The sequence below is a fragment of the Barbus barbus genome, assembly GCF_936440315.1.
Source record: "Barbus barbus genome assembly, chromosome: 36".
NCBI lineage: Eukaryota > Metazoa > Chordata > Actinopteri > Cypriniformes > Cyprinidae > Barbus > Barbus barbus.
The window spans coordinates 25,714,410-25,731,497 of record NC_136714.1 but is presented as its reverse complement, the minus strand read 5'-3'; the positions used below and the strand labels follow the sequence as shown (position 1 = coordinate 25,731,497).

General features: G+C 41.8%; 1 protein-coding gene across 1 annotated transcript; it reads left to right on the top strand.

The window, feature by feature from the left end:
• Positions 1–2,603: 2,603 nt before the first annotated feature.
• LOC306856419 (thrombospondin-4-B) lies at positions 2,604–16,092 on the top strand. The gene is made up of 22 exons (XM_079395701.1): positions 2,604–2,892; positions 4,791–4,988; positions 6,072–6,355; positions 6,472–6,574; positions 6,892–6,974; positions 7,073–7,124; positions 7,392–7,543; positions 7,873–8,010; positions 8,252–8,329; positions 8,442–8,594; positions 8,676–8,780; positions 8,885–8,992; positions 9,137–9,296; positions 9,421–9,539; positions 9,628–9,680; positions 9,831–10,024; positions 12,990–13,168; positions 13,268–13,316; positions 13,403–13,599; positions 13,695–13,867; positions 13,984–14,123; positions 14,197–16,092. Exons 1-22 carry the CDS (start codon positions 2,817–2,819, stop codon positions 14,253–14,255), a joined length of 2,853 nt encoding a protein of 950 aa, XP_079251827.1. The 5' UTR covers positions 2,604–2,816; the 3' UTR covers positions 14,256–16,092.
• The last annotated feature ends 996 nt before the right edge of the window (positions 16,093–17,088 follow it).

Below are 17,088 nucleotides of genomic sequence, written 5' to 3'. Positions count from 1 at the left end.
CATCCCACAGCAGGTTACAAGAACATTCCACCATCCCAGATGAGGTCAGAAGAATACTGTGCTTCCCCCGAGGGAAGGTCAGGGGAAAATTATACTCCCCCAGAGTTCAACAGAACATTCTCCTGCCCCAGTTTACTCCGTCTGAACAATTACATGCTCCTAAAGCCCTGTAACACAGGCTGTTAAAAGCACCACCATAACCAGCCTCAATAAACACACTGAACACGAGCAGTGCGAGAGAGCTGTAGCTCAGGTACGAACACCGTCAGGAGTCAGCAGTATCTGTTTAAAGAGATTCTCAACTCGAAGACACACGATTGCGGCTATTCTTACACAAACATAGACGTGGATACGTGTGCAACCGAACCCTAGCGCTCACACACATGGTAAGATCATTAGCGGGCTCGTCTTACCACAAACTAACAGGCCATCTCAACCTACAGTGAGAACAAAAGGACACAGTGTGAGTGTGTCTGTCTGTTTCCTGCTGTTCTACTGACTGGTCCAACATAACCAGACATTCAGAGAAAGACTTAAGGCCAGATCCTGTTGTAACACAGGCTCGCGCCAACGGAAGGCGGTTTGAATCAGAACATTCCGGAACTTTGCCCACCTGGGTCTTAACCTACTCATAATGCTTCAGAAAGCTTTAATGACAGAGCAGCTTCGGCTAAAGACTGTAATTTAGGTCTTAACACACACACACACACTGGGCAGCATTCGCCCCTCTGATTAGGATGTGGGATTATGTCACTCACCACAACGTCACGTGATTGGTCAGTGGTCAGTGTGATCGGCCAGTCGGTGGTGTGATATGAGTATGTGTGCTATATCAGTATCAGACACATCTGTTATTAGTGATACTGACCGCATGAGTAACAGACTGGAGATCCGCCACCAGACTAGTGATAGTATGACTGTCGTCATAGTCTAGCTATTAATGTGAACAAAGGTTGTTTTTTTTTGCCCCAAAGAATTATAATTCTTATATTTTCTGCAAAAATTCCATGCTGTTAAGGTGGTTGCTTGGGGGGTTGTGGGTAGTTGCTAGGGCGTTGCTGGGGAGTTGTGAGGGGTTGCTGTGTGTTTGCTGAGGATTGTTAGGTGGTTTCTGAGGTATTGTGGGTGGTTGCTAGGACACTGCTACAGTTGGAAGTTTCAGAAGTGTTGTGGGTAGTTGCTAGGGGGTTGCTATGGCGTTGCTGGGGTGTTGTGGGGGTTGCTGGACATTATTAGGTGGTTTCTGAGGTGTTATGGGTGATTGCTTGAGCATCGCTACAGTTGGAAGTTTCAGGAGTGTTATGGAAGTTGCTACGTTGTTGCTAAGGCATGGGGTGTTGTGGGAGGTTGCTAGGTGGTTAACTGGGCAAAGTTAGGTGGTTTCTGAGAGGTTGTGGGATGTTGCTAGGGCATTGCTGGGACATTGTGGGAGATTGCTAGAGCATAGCTAGGATGTTTCTGGGGTATTTTAGAAAGTTTCAAGGGCGTTGTTGAGGTGTTTGGGTGGTATTGGGCTGTTGGTAGGGCATTGTGGGAGGCTGCTGGTAAGTTTATAAGGTGTTATGGATAGTTTCTGCGTAGTTGTTAGGTGGTTGCTGGAGTGTTCTGAGTGGTTGTTAGGCCACTGCTAGGATGTTTCTGGAGTGTAGTGGGCAGAGGCACCATAAGGGGGGGGGCTTAGGACGATTCTAAGCACCCGACGATGGAGGGGGCCCCCCAAGGGGACCGCGATTTCTACCAAGGGGGACCCCCCTGGAATGCGATTTACCAAGGGGAACACAGAATGCGATCTAGATACGGAGAGGGAACACCCGACCCCCCTGGAACGCGGGGGGCCAAGTGAATATGCTGTCCAGGGGCCCCAGAAACTGTGGCGGCGCACCTGGTTGTGGGTAATAGATAGGTGGTTGCTGGGATGTTCTGAGTGGTTGCTGAAGTGTGGAGTTTAATACTTACATTTATTCAGATCACTGACCCCTGAGTATAATAGTATGAGTATGATAATAGTGAAGCTTGACCAATTAAATTGAATAGAAAGACATAACAATATACGTGCAACTCACAGTCTCATAGACGTTTCTTTGCCTTTCATAAAGTTCTACTTTGAATTTTCTTAAACTGCCATTGAGTTGAAAGATGAGATAATTGGTCCCAATTGCTGCTGTATCATTAAACGGCTGTTACCATTTGCCTGCCTCACATGTGTATCTGACTTTTTAATTCATTTTTTATTACAGAATCATTTGCGCAAGAATCAGACCTTCATGGAACATTAGCAACCCTCCATCCAGTTATCTTTAAACAATTCCCAAGAGATCCACCACAGCAGACGTATTTTACGGCACCTGCCAGTCACAATGACAGGAAAGTATGTGAAAACCTGAGAAAGGAAGAACGGATGGAGGGAAAAGGAGGACGGAGTGAAGGATATGGAACAAATGGAACCTCATAAAAGGTACCAATAAGAGTGAGCCAGGCCCACCAATTATATGGCACCGCTCTTTGCTCCGCCACCCCCTCAGCATGAGGGTGTCTGTTAGACTCATAGCCCCGCCCACCACAGTTGCTGTGAGTTGATAGACAGCCTGTTGCCTCAACCCAACACACAGACACATCATTAAAACCCGAAGGCACACAGACCTCACTCTTTTCTTCTGTCCCTCACTCCTGAGTTCTGCTCAATCACACAGACTTTCTCTATAAAACTCACATACAAGACACTGAAGCCAAAAGGCACAAAGGAATCTAAGATCAGCTCTCATCAGACTTTCCTCTCACACACTCCTTCTGTGGGGTGGCAGAAGGTTGTGACAAAGATGACCGGCACGATGGATCTCCTCGCGGCCGTTTCTCTAATCTTGACTTTCAGCTCAGCAAGAGCAGAATCAACCGGTGAGTACACTAAGTTTCCTTAATAGGTAAAAATGTTTCTTTAATTCATGACTAGTCTGCAAGTATTTAAGTTATTTTATGTACAATTTTCTCACTGTTTCTATGTCTCGTAAAATCTCACACTGAACTCTATATCTCAGTCTAAAAGTGTCTGGTTTCTTCTGTATTGTACACATTTTTGATTTTCTTTTCCTCTTTACTTTCATCTTCTCTATTTCTTTGTATCTCACATTTTCTTGTCATCTCCTTTTGGATTTCTCAACTTATCCGTCCCAACAATGTGGATATGTGTATCACAAAGCATCAGGCTCCAATTTTGATTTTTGGTAATTGCCTGTGTCTGTGCGAGAGAGAGAGAGAGAGAGAGAGAAGAAAGAGAGTGTGAGAACGTAAGACGTGATGTCTTTTGCAGCAAGGATGAGATTGCATTATTTTATTGAATCTGAAAGGCAGACACATAATACTTAAAGAAAACACACACACACACACACGCATTGTTTTTTGTGGTTTATGGGGACTCTCCATAGGCGTAATGGTTTTTATCCTGAACAAACTGTGTGTGCTATTGCCCTACACCAACCCTACACCTAAACTTAGCCTTCACAGGAGACTTTGTGCATTTTTAGATTAAAAAAAAAACACCATTTAGTATGTTTTTTAAGCCTTTTGAATTACGGGGACATAGGCAGTGTCCTCATAAACCACCTTCATATTGTAATACCTCTGTCATACCCATGTCATTATACAAATTTGTGTCCTCATAAACCACATAAACACACACACACAGGGTACTTCCACCTACCAGACCATAAACATTCCCCCTTTTTAACGTCAATGTAATATTTACTTCAAGGCATGTGACTGTTTGAACATTAAAATGACAAATAATACATAAAGTCAAATTACACATGTTGGCAATCACAGCCAGCATGTAGATATTTCAGCACACCATCTGTGAACAGAAATGATGCTTTTGAGCAACAAACAGCTCTTTGAAATGAGCAAACTATACTCTTACTTCACAAGAAAGTGAAGATAAACAAGTACAACAAAAGCCTTGGTTTTTGTGGGAATATTGCTTAGTTGTATTGATGTGCTGATTGCTAAGGCATGAAAATGAGAGTCAGACCATCTCTCTCAGTTAAAATATTGGGAAAGACGTCATCCTTGAGTCATTAACATTTTTTCATACAACATTATGTTTGCCTGTTCAGCCAATGGCACGCTTCCATCACCAACCAACAACCAACATCTGTATTTGACATCCGGCAGTGACACCGCAACAGCCGTCTGTTCACCTGGTTTCCATGAAGTTTTCCAGTGAAAATGTTCAATGGATAAGATCCAGTTCGATACCTGTCAATCTTAGTTATACAAACTAAGACCAGTTGCTCCAGTTACAGGAGTTTCTGTTTAAAAACCTCAAGATATTAATCTGAAATTCAAGCTTTTTCTGCTTATTCTGGAACACAACAACAATTTTTTTTATATTTTTGTCTAATGTTGCTCACCAAATTGTATGTCACTCATCAAGCACGTTAGATATGGTCTGGGTTTCAGCATTCAGACACACATTTATTATCCCATTCGCAATGCCAAAGCATTCAAAATTTGAATGCTTTTGAATGCCATCAGACCTTTGGCTACAGTCAAGCTGTTATACTTTAAAAAACAACTAATTCTTGCCATTTGCAAACTTCAAAGAACTTCAAATCCCTAAACATTTATTTGGCCACATGCAACCGGCTAAATAAACAGGAACAGTATTTACAGTCTAACAGAAATGACATCAACCTGGGCATCACTCCCAGCATGCATTAGCCTGAGAAACAACTACATGTTTGTGAGCAGTATGCTTTGACTAACACTATAACCTTTAAATAACGTTTTCCCTGCAGTGTATAACCTCTTAACGTCACCGGACTGCCTACCGGATCTACTGCACGGAGGTTTGGCAGAGCAGGGAGTAACAGAACTCTTTATTCTCACAACGTTCCGTCTACAGCCTAGAACCGGAAACACCGTATTCAGCCTATACAATCCACGAGACAACAGCAAGTACTTTGAGTTTTCTGTGCTTGGGAAACTCAACAAAGGTGGGTAAACTTTGACTATACCATACTTTTGACATTAAAGTGGGCGTGAACTGCCTTTGTTTTTTTATTTTGTACTGTCCTCTGAGGACCATTTATAATGTTATCAAGATTTTTACATCAAAAAACATAATTTAGAATAGGCTATTTTCTGTCCTGTTTTTAACCCCCCTCATCAGAACACTGTTTGAAAAGGAATGGCGGATTGTAGACTCGGAAGTAAATGCCCACTGCTGTGATTGGCTAATAGTTGTTTATGTTTGACAGCCTACTCCTTCACAGATGGACTCTGCTGTGTTTTAGGTTAAAAACGCATAAATACTTAGTACATCAAACTATCTGTAATAACAGACAGAGCAATAGTGATCACAGTTGCACACACTTGTGTGGTGCGACATCAGATCTAATATAGTCAGCACAGCATCATCTTTTAGATTCAATCTTTCTGAAAATCCTGCATTGAATTGTGCCTTGTTTGTAAGTGAATACACGGTAGAATGAAGTGAACCAAGGGCCGAGTCCTTGCTGACACGGTCTGGCACGTGATTAAAAATAAAGTTCATCAAATACAGTTTATCGTTTGGGTTTCTGTGTAGACCTGCGTTTGCCGCTCTTGTCTATCACCAACTGTGTGCGCAAATCAGTGGGTGTGGCTAAACAGGCAGCGATGTAGAAGCAGGCGTTGATCTTCTTCTGCGGAGGCGGTGTGTTGCCACACTATTACGTTATAAAGTGGCACATTCCACAAGTTGTTTTGGTAGATTGGCTTTAATATAAACTGCTTTTAGACTAACGAGAAAGTTTTGAGTTCTGAAACTTACAGAAAGTTTTTATAGCACAATGACCTTGTATATATCAAAAGATAAAGGGAATTGAGATTTTTCAGTTCATGAAGCGTGACTGTAAGAGTTATGATTAAATATTTGATATGGGCTTCATTTGCTTTTGTCATTTACTATAAACAATTTCCAACCCACTTTGACCTGAAAACAAGGTTTAAGCTCTAAAAATGACAGAAATGTTCTCGTAATGGATAAAAACGGAAGTGCTATCAGAAAAAAAAAAAATCTCTTTCTCTCTCTGTAGCTACTTTACGATACCTGCGCAGAGATGGTAGGATGAGTACCGTCACCTTCAACAACCTGAAACTGGCTGATGGTGAGAAGCATCGCCTGCTCTTTCATCTGAAGGGATTGGAGGTGGGCCAACCAAGGGGCTTCCCACACAACCAGGGGGTGTTACCGGTGCCCGGGGTGGAGCTCCACCTGGACTGCAGGCTGGTGGAGACGCTGAGAGATTTACCAGCTGTGTTTAATGGCCTAAACAATCACCAGGGAGTGGAGCTCAAAACTATGCAGGGGAAAGCACATGTATAAAACATTTTTGATAGCTATACACTCTGAGAGATATATTTGGAGGTTTTCGTTGCATGCACTAATACACTAACATAAACTCCCCATTGTGCTCTGTCTGTTCTGATTGGCAGGAGGAGTTGGAGGAGCTCAAACTGGCATATGGTGATTCAATGGAAAATGTTGCATCGCTGCAGGACTGCCACACTCATCAGAGTGACTCCGTACAGACTTTAGGTCATTTTTACATCTTCTGAAAAAACATGAGTGGTGCATGTGCACAATTTGCCACCACAATGCAAGAGTTATTGGTGGTTGCCAGGGTGTTGCTAGGGTGTTCTGATTGGTTGCTAGGGGTTTGTTTACAAATAAAGCATTTTCCAGTGACATCAGCAAATGTTTTCCATCCAAGATGACAGTCAGAACATCTGCTTAATTACTGAGTACACCTTTAAGGAATAGATTCCAAAGGAAGAGATGAAGAAAGAGAGAAAATGTGAATAAATTGTTTATCTGCTAAAATGATAAGATCAACGTTTTTGTTGTTTATAAAGGACTTAACACGAAACAGCTTACAAATCAGATGCTGGAGCTGACAAAGGTCATTAATGAGCTTAAAGATGTTCTTATTCAGCAGGTAAAGCCTTCCTGACAATTTCCCTTTTGTTTAAAGGTCTTAATTTCCACCATCCCTTATTTACAAAGATTTTTTTGTGTTTGCACGCATGTTTACAGGTGAAGGAAACATCTTTCCTCAGAAACACCATCTCTGAGTGCCAGGCCTGTGGTAAGACATTATGATGAGCAAGACATGCGTGATATGCATGAGTTTGTTGATGCAGATATCCAGATAAGAAACCCAAACAAGAAGTTTTCGGTGTCCACAAATATCCACGGCAACGTCTCAAACAAATCAAAATGAAGTTGAACAAAACTTCAAAAGTCACCAAAGCTGAAGCAGGAGTGCAATCATGGAGTGTTCAATTACAGACATATACAGTAATGAATGCTTCTAACTACACCATAAATGCTAAATACGATTGGTTAATTCTAGGGCTGGACGGAACGCAGGTGGTGAAACCTAAGTGCACTCCTGGAGTGTGTTTCCGTGATGATGTGTGTATAGAAACAGCTGAGGGGGTGGAATGCGGTCCATGCCCTGATGGATACACTGGAGATGGATACAGCTGTGACGACGTTGATGAGGTACGTGTCTGTTCAAGGGGTCATATCAAGACAAATGACTTTTTCTTGATCTCCTGGTATAGCCTGAGGAAGATCGATTGATCAAAATGTTGCTAATAAATTTTGTAATTATGCAAGTTTGAGTAATGCACGGGACTGAAACATTTTTTCAAGCTGATTTTCTGAAATAAAACATGCACTAGGAAACAAGATGAAACCTGCAGTTCCTTATTTTGATAGGACAGTATAGAGTTAAACTGGAACCAATGGGAGAGGAAGGGACCATGAGCCAGAATTCAATCTCAGGGTTGAATAAATGTCATTGCCATGCATGTTTGTGTCTATTGCAGTGTCAGTTTAATCCCTGCTTCCCTGGCGTGAGGTGTGTGAACATGGCTCCAGGTTTCCGCTGTGAGGCATGTCCTCTTGGATTCACTGGCAAACCACTGGAGGGTGTTGGCGTAGCTTATGCACAAACGCACAAGCAGGTACGTCACTGATGACTTGGGTCCCTTTTGCATGATTTCTGTCAGAGTTCCCTAATGCATTAAACTTTATGCAAAGTGAAGCATCAAGCTGCAGCATTATCCCCTGCACCACTGTGTGCAGGTCATACGTTGCAAAGCAAAGTTTAGGCAATTCAAAAAATTACCCCTGATATTTTGATGCACAGCCAATGATTAAAAGACTGAAAGGTCATTTATCTCCTAATTCTTATATTTTCTTTAGGTGTGTGATGATATCGATGAGTGTAAAGGACCAGATAACGGAGGATGCACCCCTAACTCCATCTGTGTGAATTCTGTGGTGAGAACTGACCTGTTCACAGTGCATCTCAGTTATGCAAAGTGTCATTATGTGTCACTCAGAAATGCAAAACAAAAGAATAGTGCCTCAAAATATGTGTTATCTTGTGTAGGGATCATATCAATGTGGCCGATGTAAGAGCGGATTTACAGGTGACCAGACTAGAGGTTGTAAGCCAGAGAAAAGCTGCAGAAACCGCCTACAGAACCCTTGCGACCCCAATGCGCAGTGCATAGAGGAAAGAGATGGCACCATCACATGCCAGGTACCCTTTCGAGGCACACACATATGTATGAAAAAGGCATTACGCGCAAGGGCAAATGCTAAGGTTGTGTTTGTGTACTAGTGTGGCATTGGATGGGCTGGAAACGGTTATCTCTGCGGTAAAGACACTGACATCGACGGGTACCCTGATGAGAAGCTGCGCTGCCGAGACCCAACCTGCAGAAAGGTAACTATGGCAGCAATGCAATCAATACTGACTTGCTTAGTGCTCCGGTGACATCAGTTGCCTGTCTCTGGGAGAGCTGATTCATATCGTTTCTTCAATACCAGGACAACTGTGTTACCGTTCCAAACTCGGGACAAGAGGACGCAGATGGCGATGGGAAAGGCGATGCATGTGACCCAGATGCAGATGGAGATGGAATACTGAATGAGCAGGTAAATCCACACGTTTGTGTCGTGGTTGTTTATATGCACTGCAGAACCTCACACTAATTCCTATAAAAATCTCTTAAATCTTGCATTTCTATCTCTGTTATGATGAAGTAAACTTTTTTCCTTGTACATATGCATGGATTTTAGGATAACTGCTGGCTGACGCCAAATATAAATCAGCTGAACAGTGATAAGGACAGCCATGGCAATGCATGTGACAACTGTATCCGAGTGGATAACCCAGACCAGAGAGACACAGATTCTGATGGCCTCGGAGATGCATGCGATGACGACATGGATGGAGATGGTAAGAGAATGAGGAGATGGTAAAATCTAAAGTCTTGAATGTTTGGTTTGAACAAAAGATTTGTCTTTGTCTTTCTGGTGCTAAGTCATTCCCATTTTTGGTGTCTGCTTCTATTGATTGTCAGGGTTGAAAAACTTCCTGGATAACTGCCAGCGAGTGAAAAATCGTGACCAGCTGGATCGTGATGGGGATGGGGTGGGAGATGCATGTGATAGCTGTCCTGACATCCCAAATCCAAATCAGGTACACGATTGGCAGACAACTATATATTCCTCAAATGCTGTACTTTTCTACTATAATAAATATTTACATTCACTCCTCTTCTTCCCAGTCTGACATTGACAATGATCTTGTCGGAGATTCTTGCGACACAAATCAAGATAGGTATGAAATGGTCCATCACTTTTGCAACAGATATACAGCTTCCTTGTTTCTTTTGTTTTACACCAAATGATGAATTATCAGACAATACTGTAAAATTTCTATTGAAATTTCTCCAAGCACTCCTGTGATATAATTTCTTGTATCCTTCAGTGATGGTGATGGTCACCAAGATAGCAAAGACAACTGCCCGTTGGTAATTAACAGCTCTCAGCTGGACACAGATAAAGACGGACTAGGAGATGAATGTGACGATGATGATGATAATGACGGTATTCCCGACACACTGCCTCCTGGACCAGATAACTGCCGGCTGGTGCCCAACCCTGACCAAATAGATGACAACAGTGAGTACACCATTAATCCTTAAATAGACACTGTACAGGTACATGTAAAAAAATTTGAATATCGTGAAAACGTTCATTTTTTATTGTAACTTATTTCAAAAAGTGAAACTTTCATATATTTTAGATTCATTACATGTAAAGTAAAACATTTCAAAAGTTTTTTTTGTTTTAATTTTGACGATTAGAGCTTGCAGCTCATGAAAGTCAAAAATCAGTATCTCAAAATATTACAATATTTACATTTGAGTTTCAATTAATGACCATCCCTACAGTATAAATTCCGGATATCTCTTGTTCTTTGAAACCACAATAATGGGGAACACTGCTGACTTGGCAATGATCCAGAAGACGAACATTGACGCCCTCCACAAAGAGGGTAAGTCACAGAGGGTCATTACTGAAAGGTGTGGCTGTTCACAGAGTGCTGTATCAAAGCATATTAAATGCAAAGTTGACTGGAAGGAAGAATTTGGGTAGGAAAAGGTGCACAAGCAACAGGGATGACCGCAAGCTTGAGAATACTGTCAAGCAAAGCTGATTCAAACACTTGGGAGAGCTTCACAAGGAGTGGACTGAAGCTGGAGTCAGTGCATCAAGAGTTACCACACTCAGACGTCTTCAGGAAAAGTAAATATTCACCAAGCCACTTCTGAACCAGAGACAACATCAGAAGCATCTTACCTGGGCTGTAGAGAAAAATAACTGGACTGTTGCTCAGTGGTCCAAAGTCCTCTTTTCAGTTGAAAGTAAATTTTGCATTTCATTTGGAAATCAAGGTTCCAGAGTCTGGAGTAAGAGTGGAGAGGCACAGAATCCATGTTGCTTGAAGTCCAGTGTGAAGTTTCCACAGTCAGTGATGATTTGGGCTGCCATGTCATCTGCTGGTGTTGGTCCACTGTGTTTTCTGAAGTCCAGTCAACGCAGCCATCTACCAGGAAATTTAGAGCACTTCATGCTTCCTTCTGCTGACAAGCTTTATGGAGATGTTGATTTCATTTTCCAGCAGGACTTGGCACCTGCCCACACTGCCAAAGGTACCAAAAGCTGGTTCAATGACCATGGTGTTACTGTGCTTGATTGGCCAGCAAACTCTCCTGACCTGAACCCTATAGAGAATCTATGGGGTATTGTCAAGAGGAAGACCCAACAATGCAGATGACCTGAAGGCCGCTATCAAAGCAACCTGGGCTTCCATTACACCTGAGCAGTGCCACAGGCTGATTGCCTCCATGCCACGCCACATTGATGCAGTAATTCATGCAAAAGGAGGCCCAACCAAGTATTGAGTGCATAGAAATGAACATTTCTGTTTAAAATATCCTTTTTTTATCGATCTTCAAATCAAATCAAATTCAAATCAAATTCAAATTTTATTTGTCACATACACAGTCATACACAGTACGATATGCAGTGAAATGCTTGTACGGCAGCCAGTGACCTTAAAAAAAATATTAATAAGAAGAAATACAAAAGAAAATAAATTTAACTAGTAAATAAACTGTACAAATAAGGGCATATATATATATATGTATATATATAAAAATTTTAAAGTGGCAATGCAAAAGTGACTTATGAAACGTTAAAGTGACTTATGAAGTGACATGTGCAATGGTTCAGATATATAAATATGTATTGCATGAATGTGTCCATGATTGTCCAGTCAATGTCAATGTTTCAAAGATATTACTCCTGTGTGATGGTGTGATTGAGAGACCTTATCGCCTGCGGGAAGAAGCTCCTCCTCAGTCTCTCTGTGTTGGTCTTCAGGGAGCGGAATCGCTTCCCAGACCGTAACAGAGAGAACAGTCCATTGTTGGGATGGCTGAGGTCCTTTACGATCTTCCTGGCCTTGGTCCAGCACCGCTTGCTGTAGATTGAGTGCAGGTCAGGGAGTTCGGTGCGGATGATGCGCTCAGCTGATCGCACCACCCTCTGTAGAGCTCGTCTGTCCTGCATGGTGCTGTTTCCAAACCAGGTTGTGATGTTTCCCGTCAGGATGCTCTCTATGGTACAGGAGTAGAAATTCCTGAGCACTTTAGAGGGCAGTCTGAAGTCTCTCAAGCGTCTGAGGTGGTAGAGACGTTGCCGGGTCTTTTTCACCACGGTGTTGATGTGACAGGACCATGACAGGTCCTGCGTGATGTGAACACCGAGGTATCGGAAGCTGACCACTCTCTCCACTGGGCTCCTGTTGATGATGGGGGTCTGGTAGTTCCTCTCCTGCTTTGTACTAAAGTCCACTATCAGCTCCTTTGTCTTGCTGACGTTCAGGAGGAGATTGTTCCTCTGGCACCAGTTCTCCAGGTTTACAATCTCCTCTAGGTAGGCCGACTCATCATTGTTGGTGATCAGGCCCATCACGACAGTGTCGTCAGCAAACTTGATGATGACGGTGGAGTTGGTAGTGGCCACGCAGTCGTGGGTGTACAAAGAGTACAGCATCTTATGAGCATCAAAGAGTACAGATCTTATGTAATATTCTAATTTTCTGAGACACTGAATTTTGGGTTTTCATTATCTGTAAGCCGTAATAATCAAAATTTCAAGAAATAAAGGCTTGAAATATTTCACTCTGTGTGTAATGAATCTATATAATATATGGGTTTCACTTTCTGAAATGAGTGACAAACAATATTGAGCTTTTTCACGATATTCAATTTTTTTTTAGATGTACCCTTTATGTACTGTATGTTATTCCGCGATCATCTGCTCATCCTGTTTTTCTTCATTGGAACAATACACGGAAAGCAGAACGTCCATAGAATAAAAATGGACATGAATAGTGATTGTCAAACTCCTTATAAATAGCTGACATGTGACTTTGCACTGTCTTCCAAGTCTTCCAAAGCCATATGATACCTTTGTGTAAGAAACGGAAATATCCCATTATTCTCAAAGTCTCGTATTTTTCATTACAGGAATCATTTTTCAATCATCCCTCACTCACCTGTTCATTTTTCCACAGATGATGGAGTGGGCGATATATGCGAATCAGACTTTGACCAAGACAAGGTGATCGACAGGATCGATAACTGTCCAGAAAATGCAGAGATTACACTGACAGACTTCAGAGCCTATCAGACGGTTGTACTGGACCCAGAGGGTGATGCTCAGATTGACCCCAACTGGGTGGTTCTTAACCAGGTGACAAATCAGCAAAAGACTTACATCATTTGATACATCTCTACAGAAAACTGTGTTTGAGACGTGCAATGCTGACAAATTCTTTGACTTGCTTCAAAGGGAATGGAGATTGTCCAGACTATGAATAGTGACCCTGGCCTTGCTGTTGGTGAGAAGATGCGTGTTTGTCCATCATGGTTAATGATATATTAAATTATTTCTATGTATGATGCAATTCCCCTCTCCGATGACCAGGTTACACTGCATTCAGCGGTGTTGACTTCGAGGGAACCTTCCATGTGAACACGGTAACTGATGACGACTATGCCGGCTTCATCTTTGGCTACCAAGACTCTTCCAGTTTCTATGTGGTGATGTGGAAGCAAACAGAGCAGACGTACTGGCAGGCTACGCCCTTCAGAGCCGTAGCTGAACCTGGCATTCAGCTGAAGGTTGATCATATGAATTTCAAGATTTATGCTAAATTTGTGAGAAAGTCTTGCAGGGAATTAAGATAACTAAGTTAATCTTTGTCTCATGCTCTTAGGCAGTGAAGTCCAAGTCTGGTCCAGGAGAGCATTTGAGGAACTCTCTCTGGCATACAGGTGACACTAATGATCAGGTGCGTCTCCTGTGGAAGGATCCAAGAAACGTTGGCTGGAAGGACAAGGTATCATACCGTTGGTACCTGCAGCACCGCCCACAAGTCGGATACATCAGGTGAGCCAATCAAAATTCAGGTGACTTGAAGTTTGAGGCCAAGCAAGCTGTTACTTGAGAAAGAAAATTGTGTTAAAAATAAAAATGATTCAGTACAGACTTCTGTGTGTATTTAGGGTTCGTTTCTATGAGGGATCAGAGCTGGTGGCAGATTCTGGGGTGACAATTGATACCACAATGAGAGGAGGAAGACTGGGAGTGTTCTGCTTCTCTCAAGAGAACATCATCTGGTCAAACTTGAAGTACCGCTGCAATGGTGAGAACACAAACATAAACATTTATAATGTTACAAAACATTTCTCTTTCATATACATAAATCTCTTTTCCAGACACCATTCCAGAGGACTTCCAGGAGTTCAGTACACAAAATGGCATGGACCCCCTGTAAATAATTCCCATAATGCTATGTTTATACCAGCACACCATTACACACAGTCCTATGTGTGTCTCTGAAAGTGTGAAACACATTTGTACACAATGTGTGTGTAGAATTGGGATGCGTGTATACACAATGTGTATGCCATTTTTATTTTTTTTAAATCAACTTTTTTACTTTGTTTACTCTGGTCAAAAAACATCAGCAATTTAGCTACATCATATAACATTTAGATAAGAGATGGACCGTATTTCCTGTTTTCAGTCAGAAGTTACAGTTATCCACTGCCTGCCTAGAATGCAGGTAGATTTGCATCAAGTCATTGTAAAGAGAACATTTCACTCAAGAAAGGATGACACATATTACGATAAAAGATAAGAAAACCTAAACTTGGAGTCTCTCATTCCTGTTTGGCATCAATAAAAGAATCATTTCAAGTGACGACATTTCACGTCAATCTGTCCAATGTATTACTGTACTTCCATCTGACTAAGATTTATATGTTTTGTGGCTCAGAAACAATAGCCCTGTTTCAAATTAACCAGCTTATCTTCTAATGTAGCTTCCCAAATGAAATGAAACCTTATTAATTGGGAGACTTGATTCACCATAGACAAATAAATGAAATACTGGTGCATTTAAAGTCTACATCGCTCAACTTCCCTTTAGTTTTGCCATATTTGATTAGAACAGTAATGCATTCGGATATTATGGTACTGTACATACTGGAAAGATATATGTGCTACCTTAGAATTTGGCTAAAAGGTATCTTAATTATGCCAGCTACACTTTGGAACATGAGGAATAAGCTTACGATGCCTAAAATGATGTTTTGGCAGGCAGTTCAGTAGGATTTGGGCCAGGGCTCATGTTTGATGTGCATGTAAGTTGGTTTGTTCACATGAGAGGCTGTTTGCTCTGCAGCATTACTGCCAGAGTTAGTTAACAGCAAGAGTATAGAGTCTCTCCTGCTGTTTTGCTCTTAGCTCATGCTAACCTCAGCAGTTCTTGCCTCTGTTCACATTCCTCCTGTATGTGGAAGCTGCTTTATTAGAGTGTTTAAAGGGGAGAAAAGCTTTTAAATGTTCTACCACGACAGTTCAGAACGTTTCCACAACATGGTCAGCAGATGGCAGTATCTCCATAACATTGACTGACAATTGCTGCTAGCTATTATTAGAACAGTCCGTTCTCTTTACCATGTTCTCCCTTCTCTGCCTTACCTCATGTCTCTGTTTCCCATCTGAACATTAATGTTTTTCAGACAATCACTTGGTCTGTTAACAAATCTTAGTTGAATTCATTAACAAAACAGTCGATTATGAAAATAGTTACACAACCAAATGAGTCTGACTTGAGAGATGAAGCGAGAGGTGCTGTCAAATGCCACTTTACTCATTATGAATCACCCCCCATAACCTTTACTGAGAGAGACTGAAGAAGAAAGAGTGAGCACAGAAGGAGAAGGTGGTGTAGGAAGAGCCAAACCTGTGAATATCACTCCCCTGCAACACACAGCTTATCCTACAACACATACACATATGATAAAATGGGGGAAAGGTTAAAAAGACTGTATAGGATGGTAAATATTTTCCCAAATCCGTATGTGATTTTTTTTACTAGTAAAAATGTACTGTAGTAGTATCAAAGTAGGCTATAGTGACTGTATCATTTTGATAGCCATTAACATAAACATATAGCCTACCATTGTATTTAGGCCTACCTGTCACAAGTCTAAGCCTAACTGTCCAAAAATATGATGCCATATTCCAATAAGTTGGATTTTGTATTTTTGGTGTGTTTTTTTCCACAAACATAAACGATACTTCGATTTTTTTGTGTCTTTTTGAAAAGAGATGTGCTATTTCGTTATCAGGTGTATAATTTTCACCTACAGGATGATAAAACAGGTAAAAAATACCATAGGCAAGACCAAAAACATAATGAAAACTGTGGGGATGGATAGACAAGCACCCATACATCCCAACAACCGCCTAGCAACATGTTAAAAACAGCCACGTCTTCTATAGAAAATTGTAAAATATATATTATTGGTTAAGCTATTTTTTTTATTATTATTCTGAGGGTGGCTGAAGACCGCTTTATCGGTTAAAACAGAGGAAACGATTAACTCACTGGGCATCCCTCAATCACTCGGACTTTGTTTGATAGATGGTTTCTTATTTAAACAGGAACTAACCCTTTAGTCGACGCTAATAACGGTCACTCACAATGCGCGCGAATAACAGATCTCGGCACAACGAGGGCGCGAAAATTACGCGCCATCCTCTGGTCACGAGCCGAGAGTTATTATTAAAAGCACGAGATCACGACTTCTTACGAGCCCCTGCTGAGCTTTACTCCGCAGTAGCACAATGTTCCCAAAATGTCCACGACGCTGCGCTAGCACAATGTTCCCTCAGTTGCCTCAAACACATTTTCACGGAGAGACACACACACCTGATCTCACATTCATCTCTCCAGACACAACGGAAATGTCCGGCCGGTCGATAATGACAGATTTCAAGGTGCCATTCACACCACTCGGCTCGGTTTTCCTGCGCTCCCTCTCTCTATTTTTCCAAAATGGACGAAATCTGGCTTAGAGATTCTCTGACGTTTCTGACAGGGACATGTACACCAAATTTGTCCAATTTTCCGGTACCAGCGGGAATCCTGAAGCATCTTTCGTCTGTGATTGGCTGAGCGCGTCACGTCTGAGGAAGCATGACCATTTATGTACTTGAGGAATGCGCGCTAATTCAGCTGCACTTACGCTGCCTAAAGGCTCCGCTTTAATGCATTTGCGGTCAATTTAACGTCTAGGACAAGTGTTTTATTCCCG

What these genes read in the sequence shown, in the direction of transcription:
- LOC306856419 (XM_079395701.1), top strand. Translation starts at nt 2,817, where the DNA reads ATGACCGGCACGATGGATCTCCTCGCGGCCGTTTCTCTAATCTTGACT. An exon ending in ATGGCACCATCACATGCCAG is followed by an intron (nt 8,595 to 8,675) that starts GTACCCTTTCGA and finishes TTTGTGTACTAG; the next exon opens with TGTGGCATTGGATGGGCTGG. An exon ending in TGCGACACAAATCAAGATAG is followed by an intron (nt 9,681 to 9,830) that starts GTATGAAATGGT and finishes TGTATCCTTCAG; the next exon opens with TGATGGTGATGGTCACCAAG.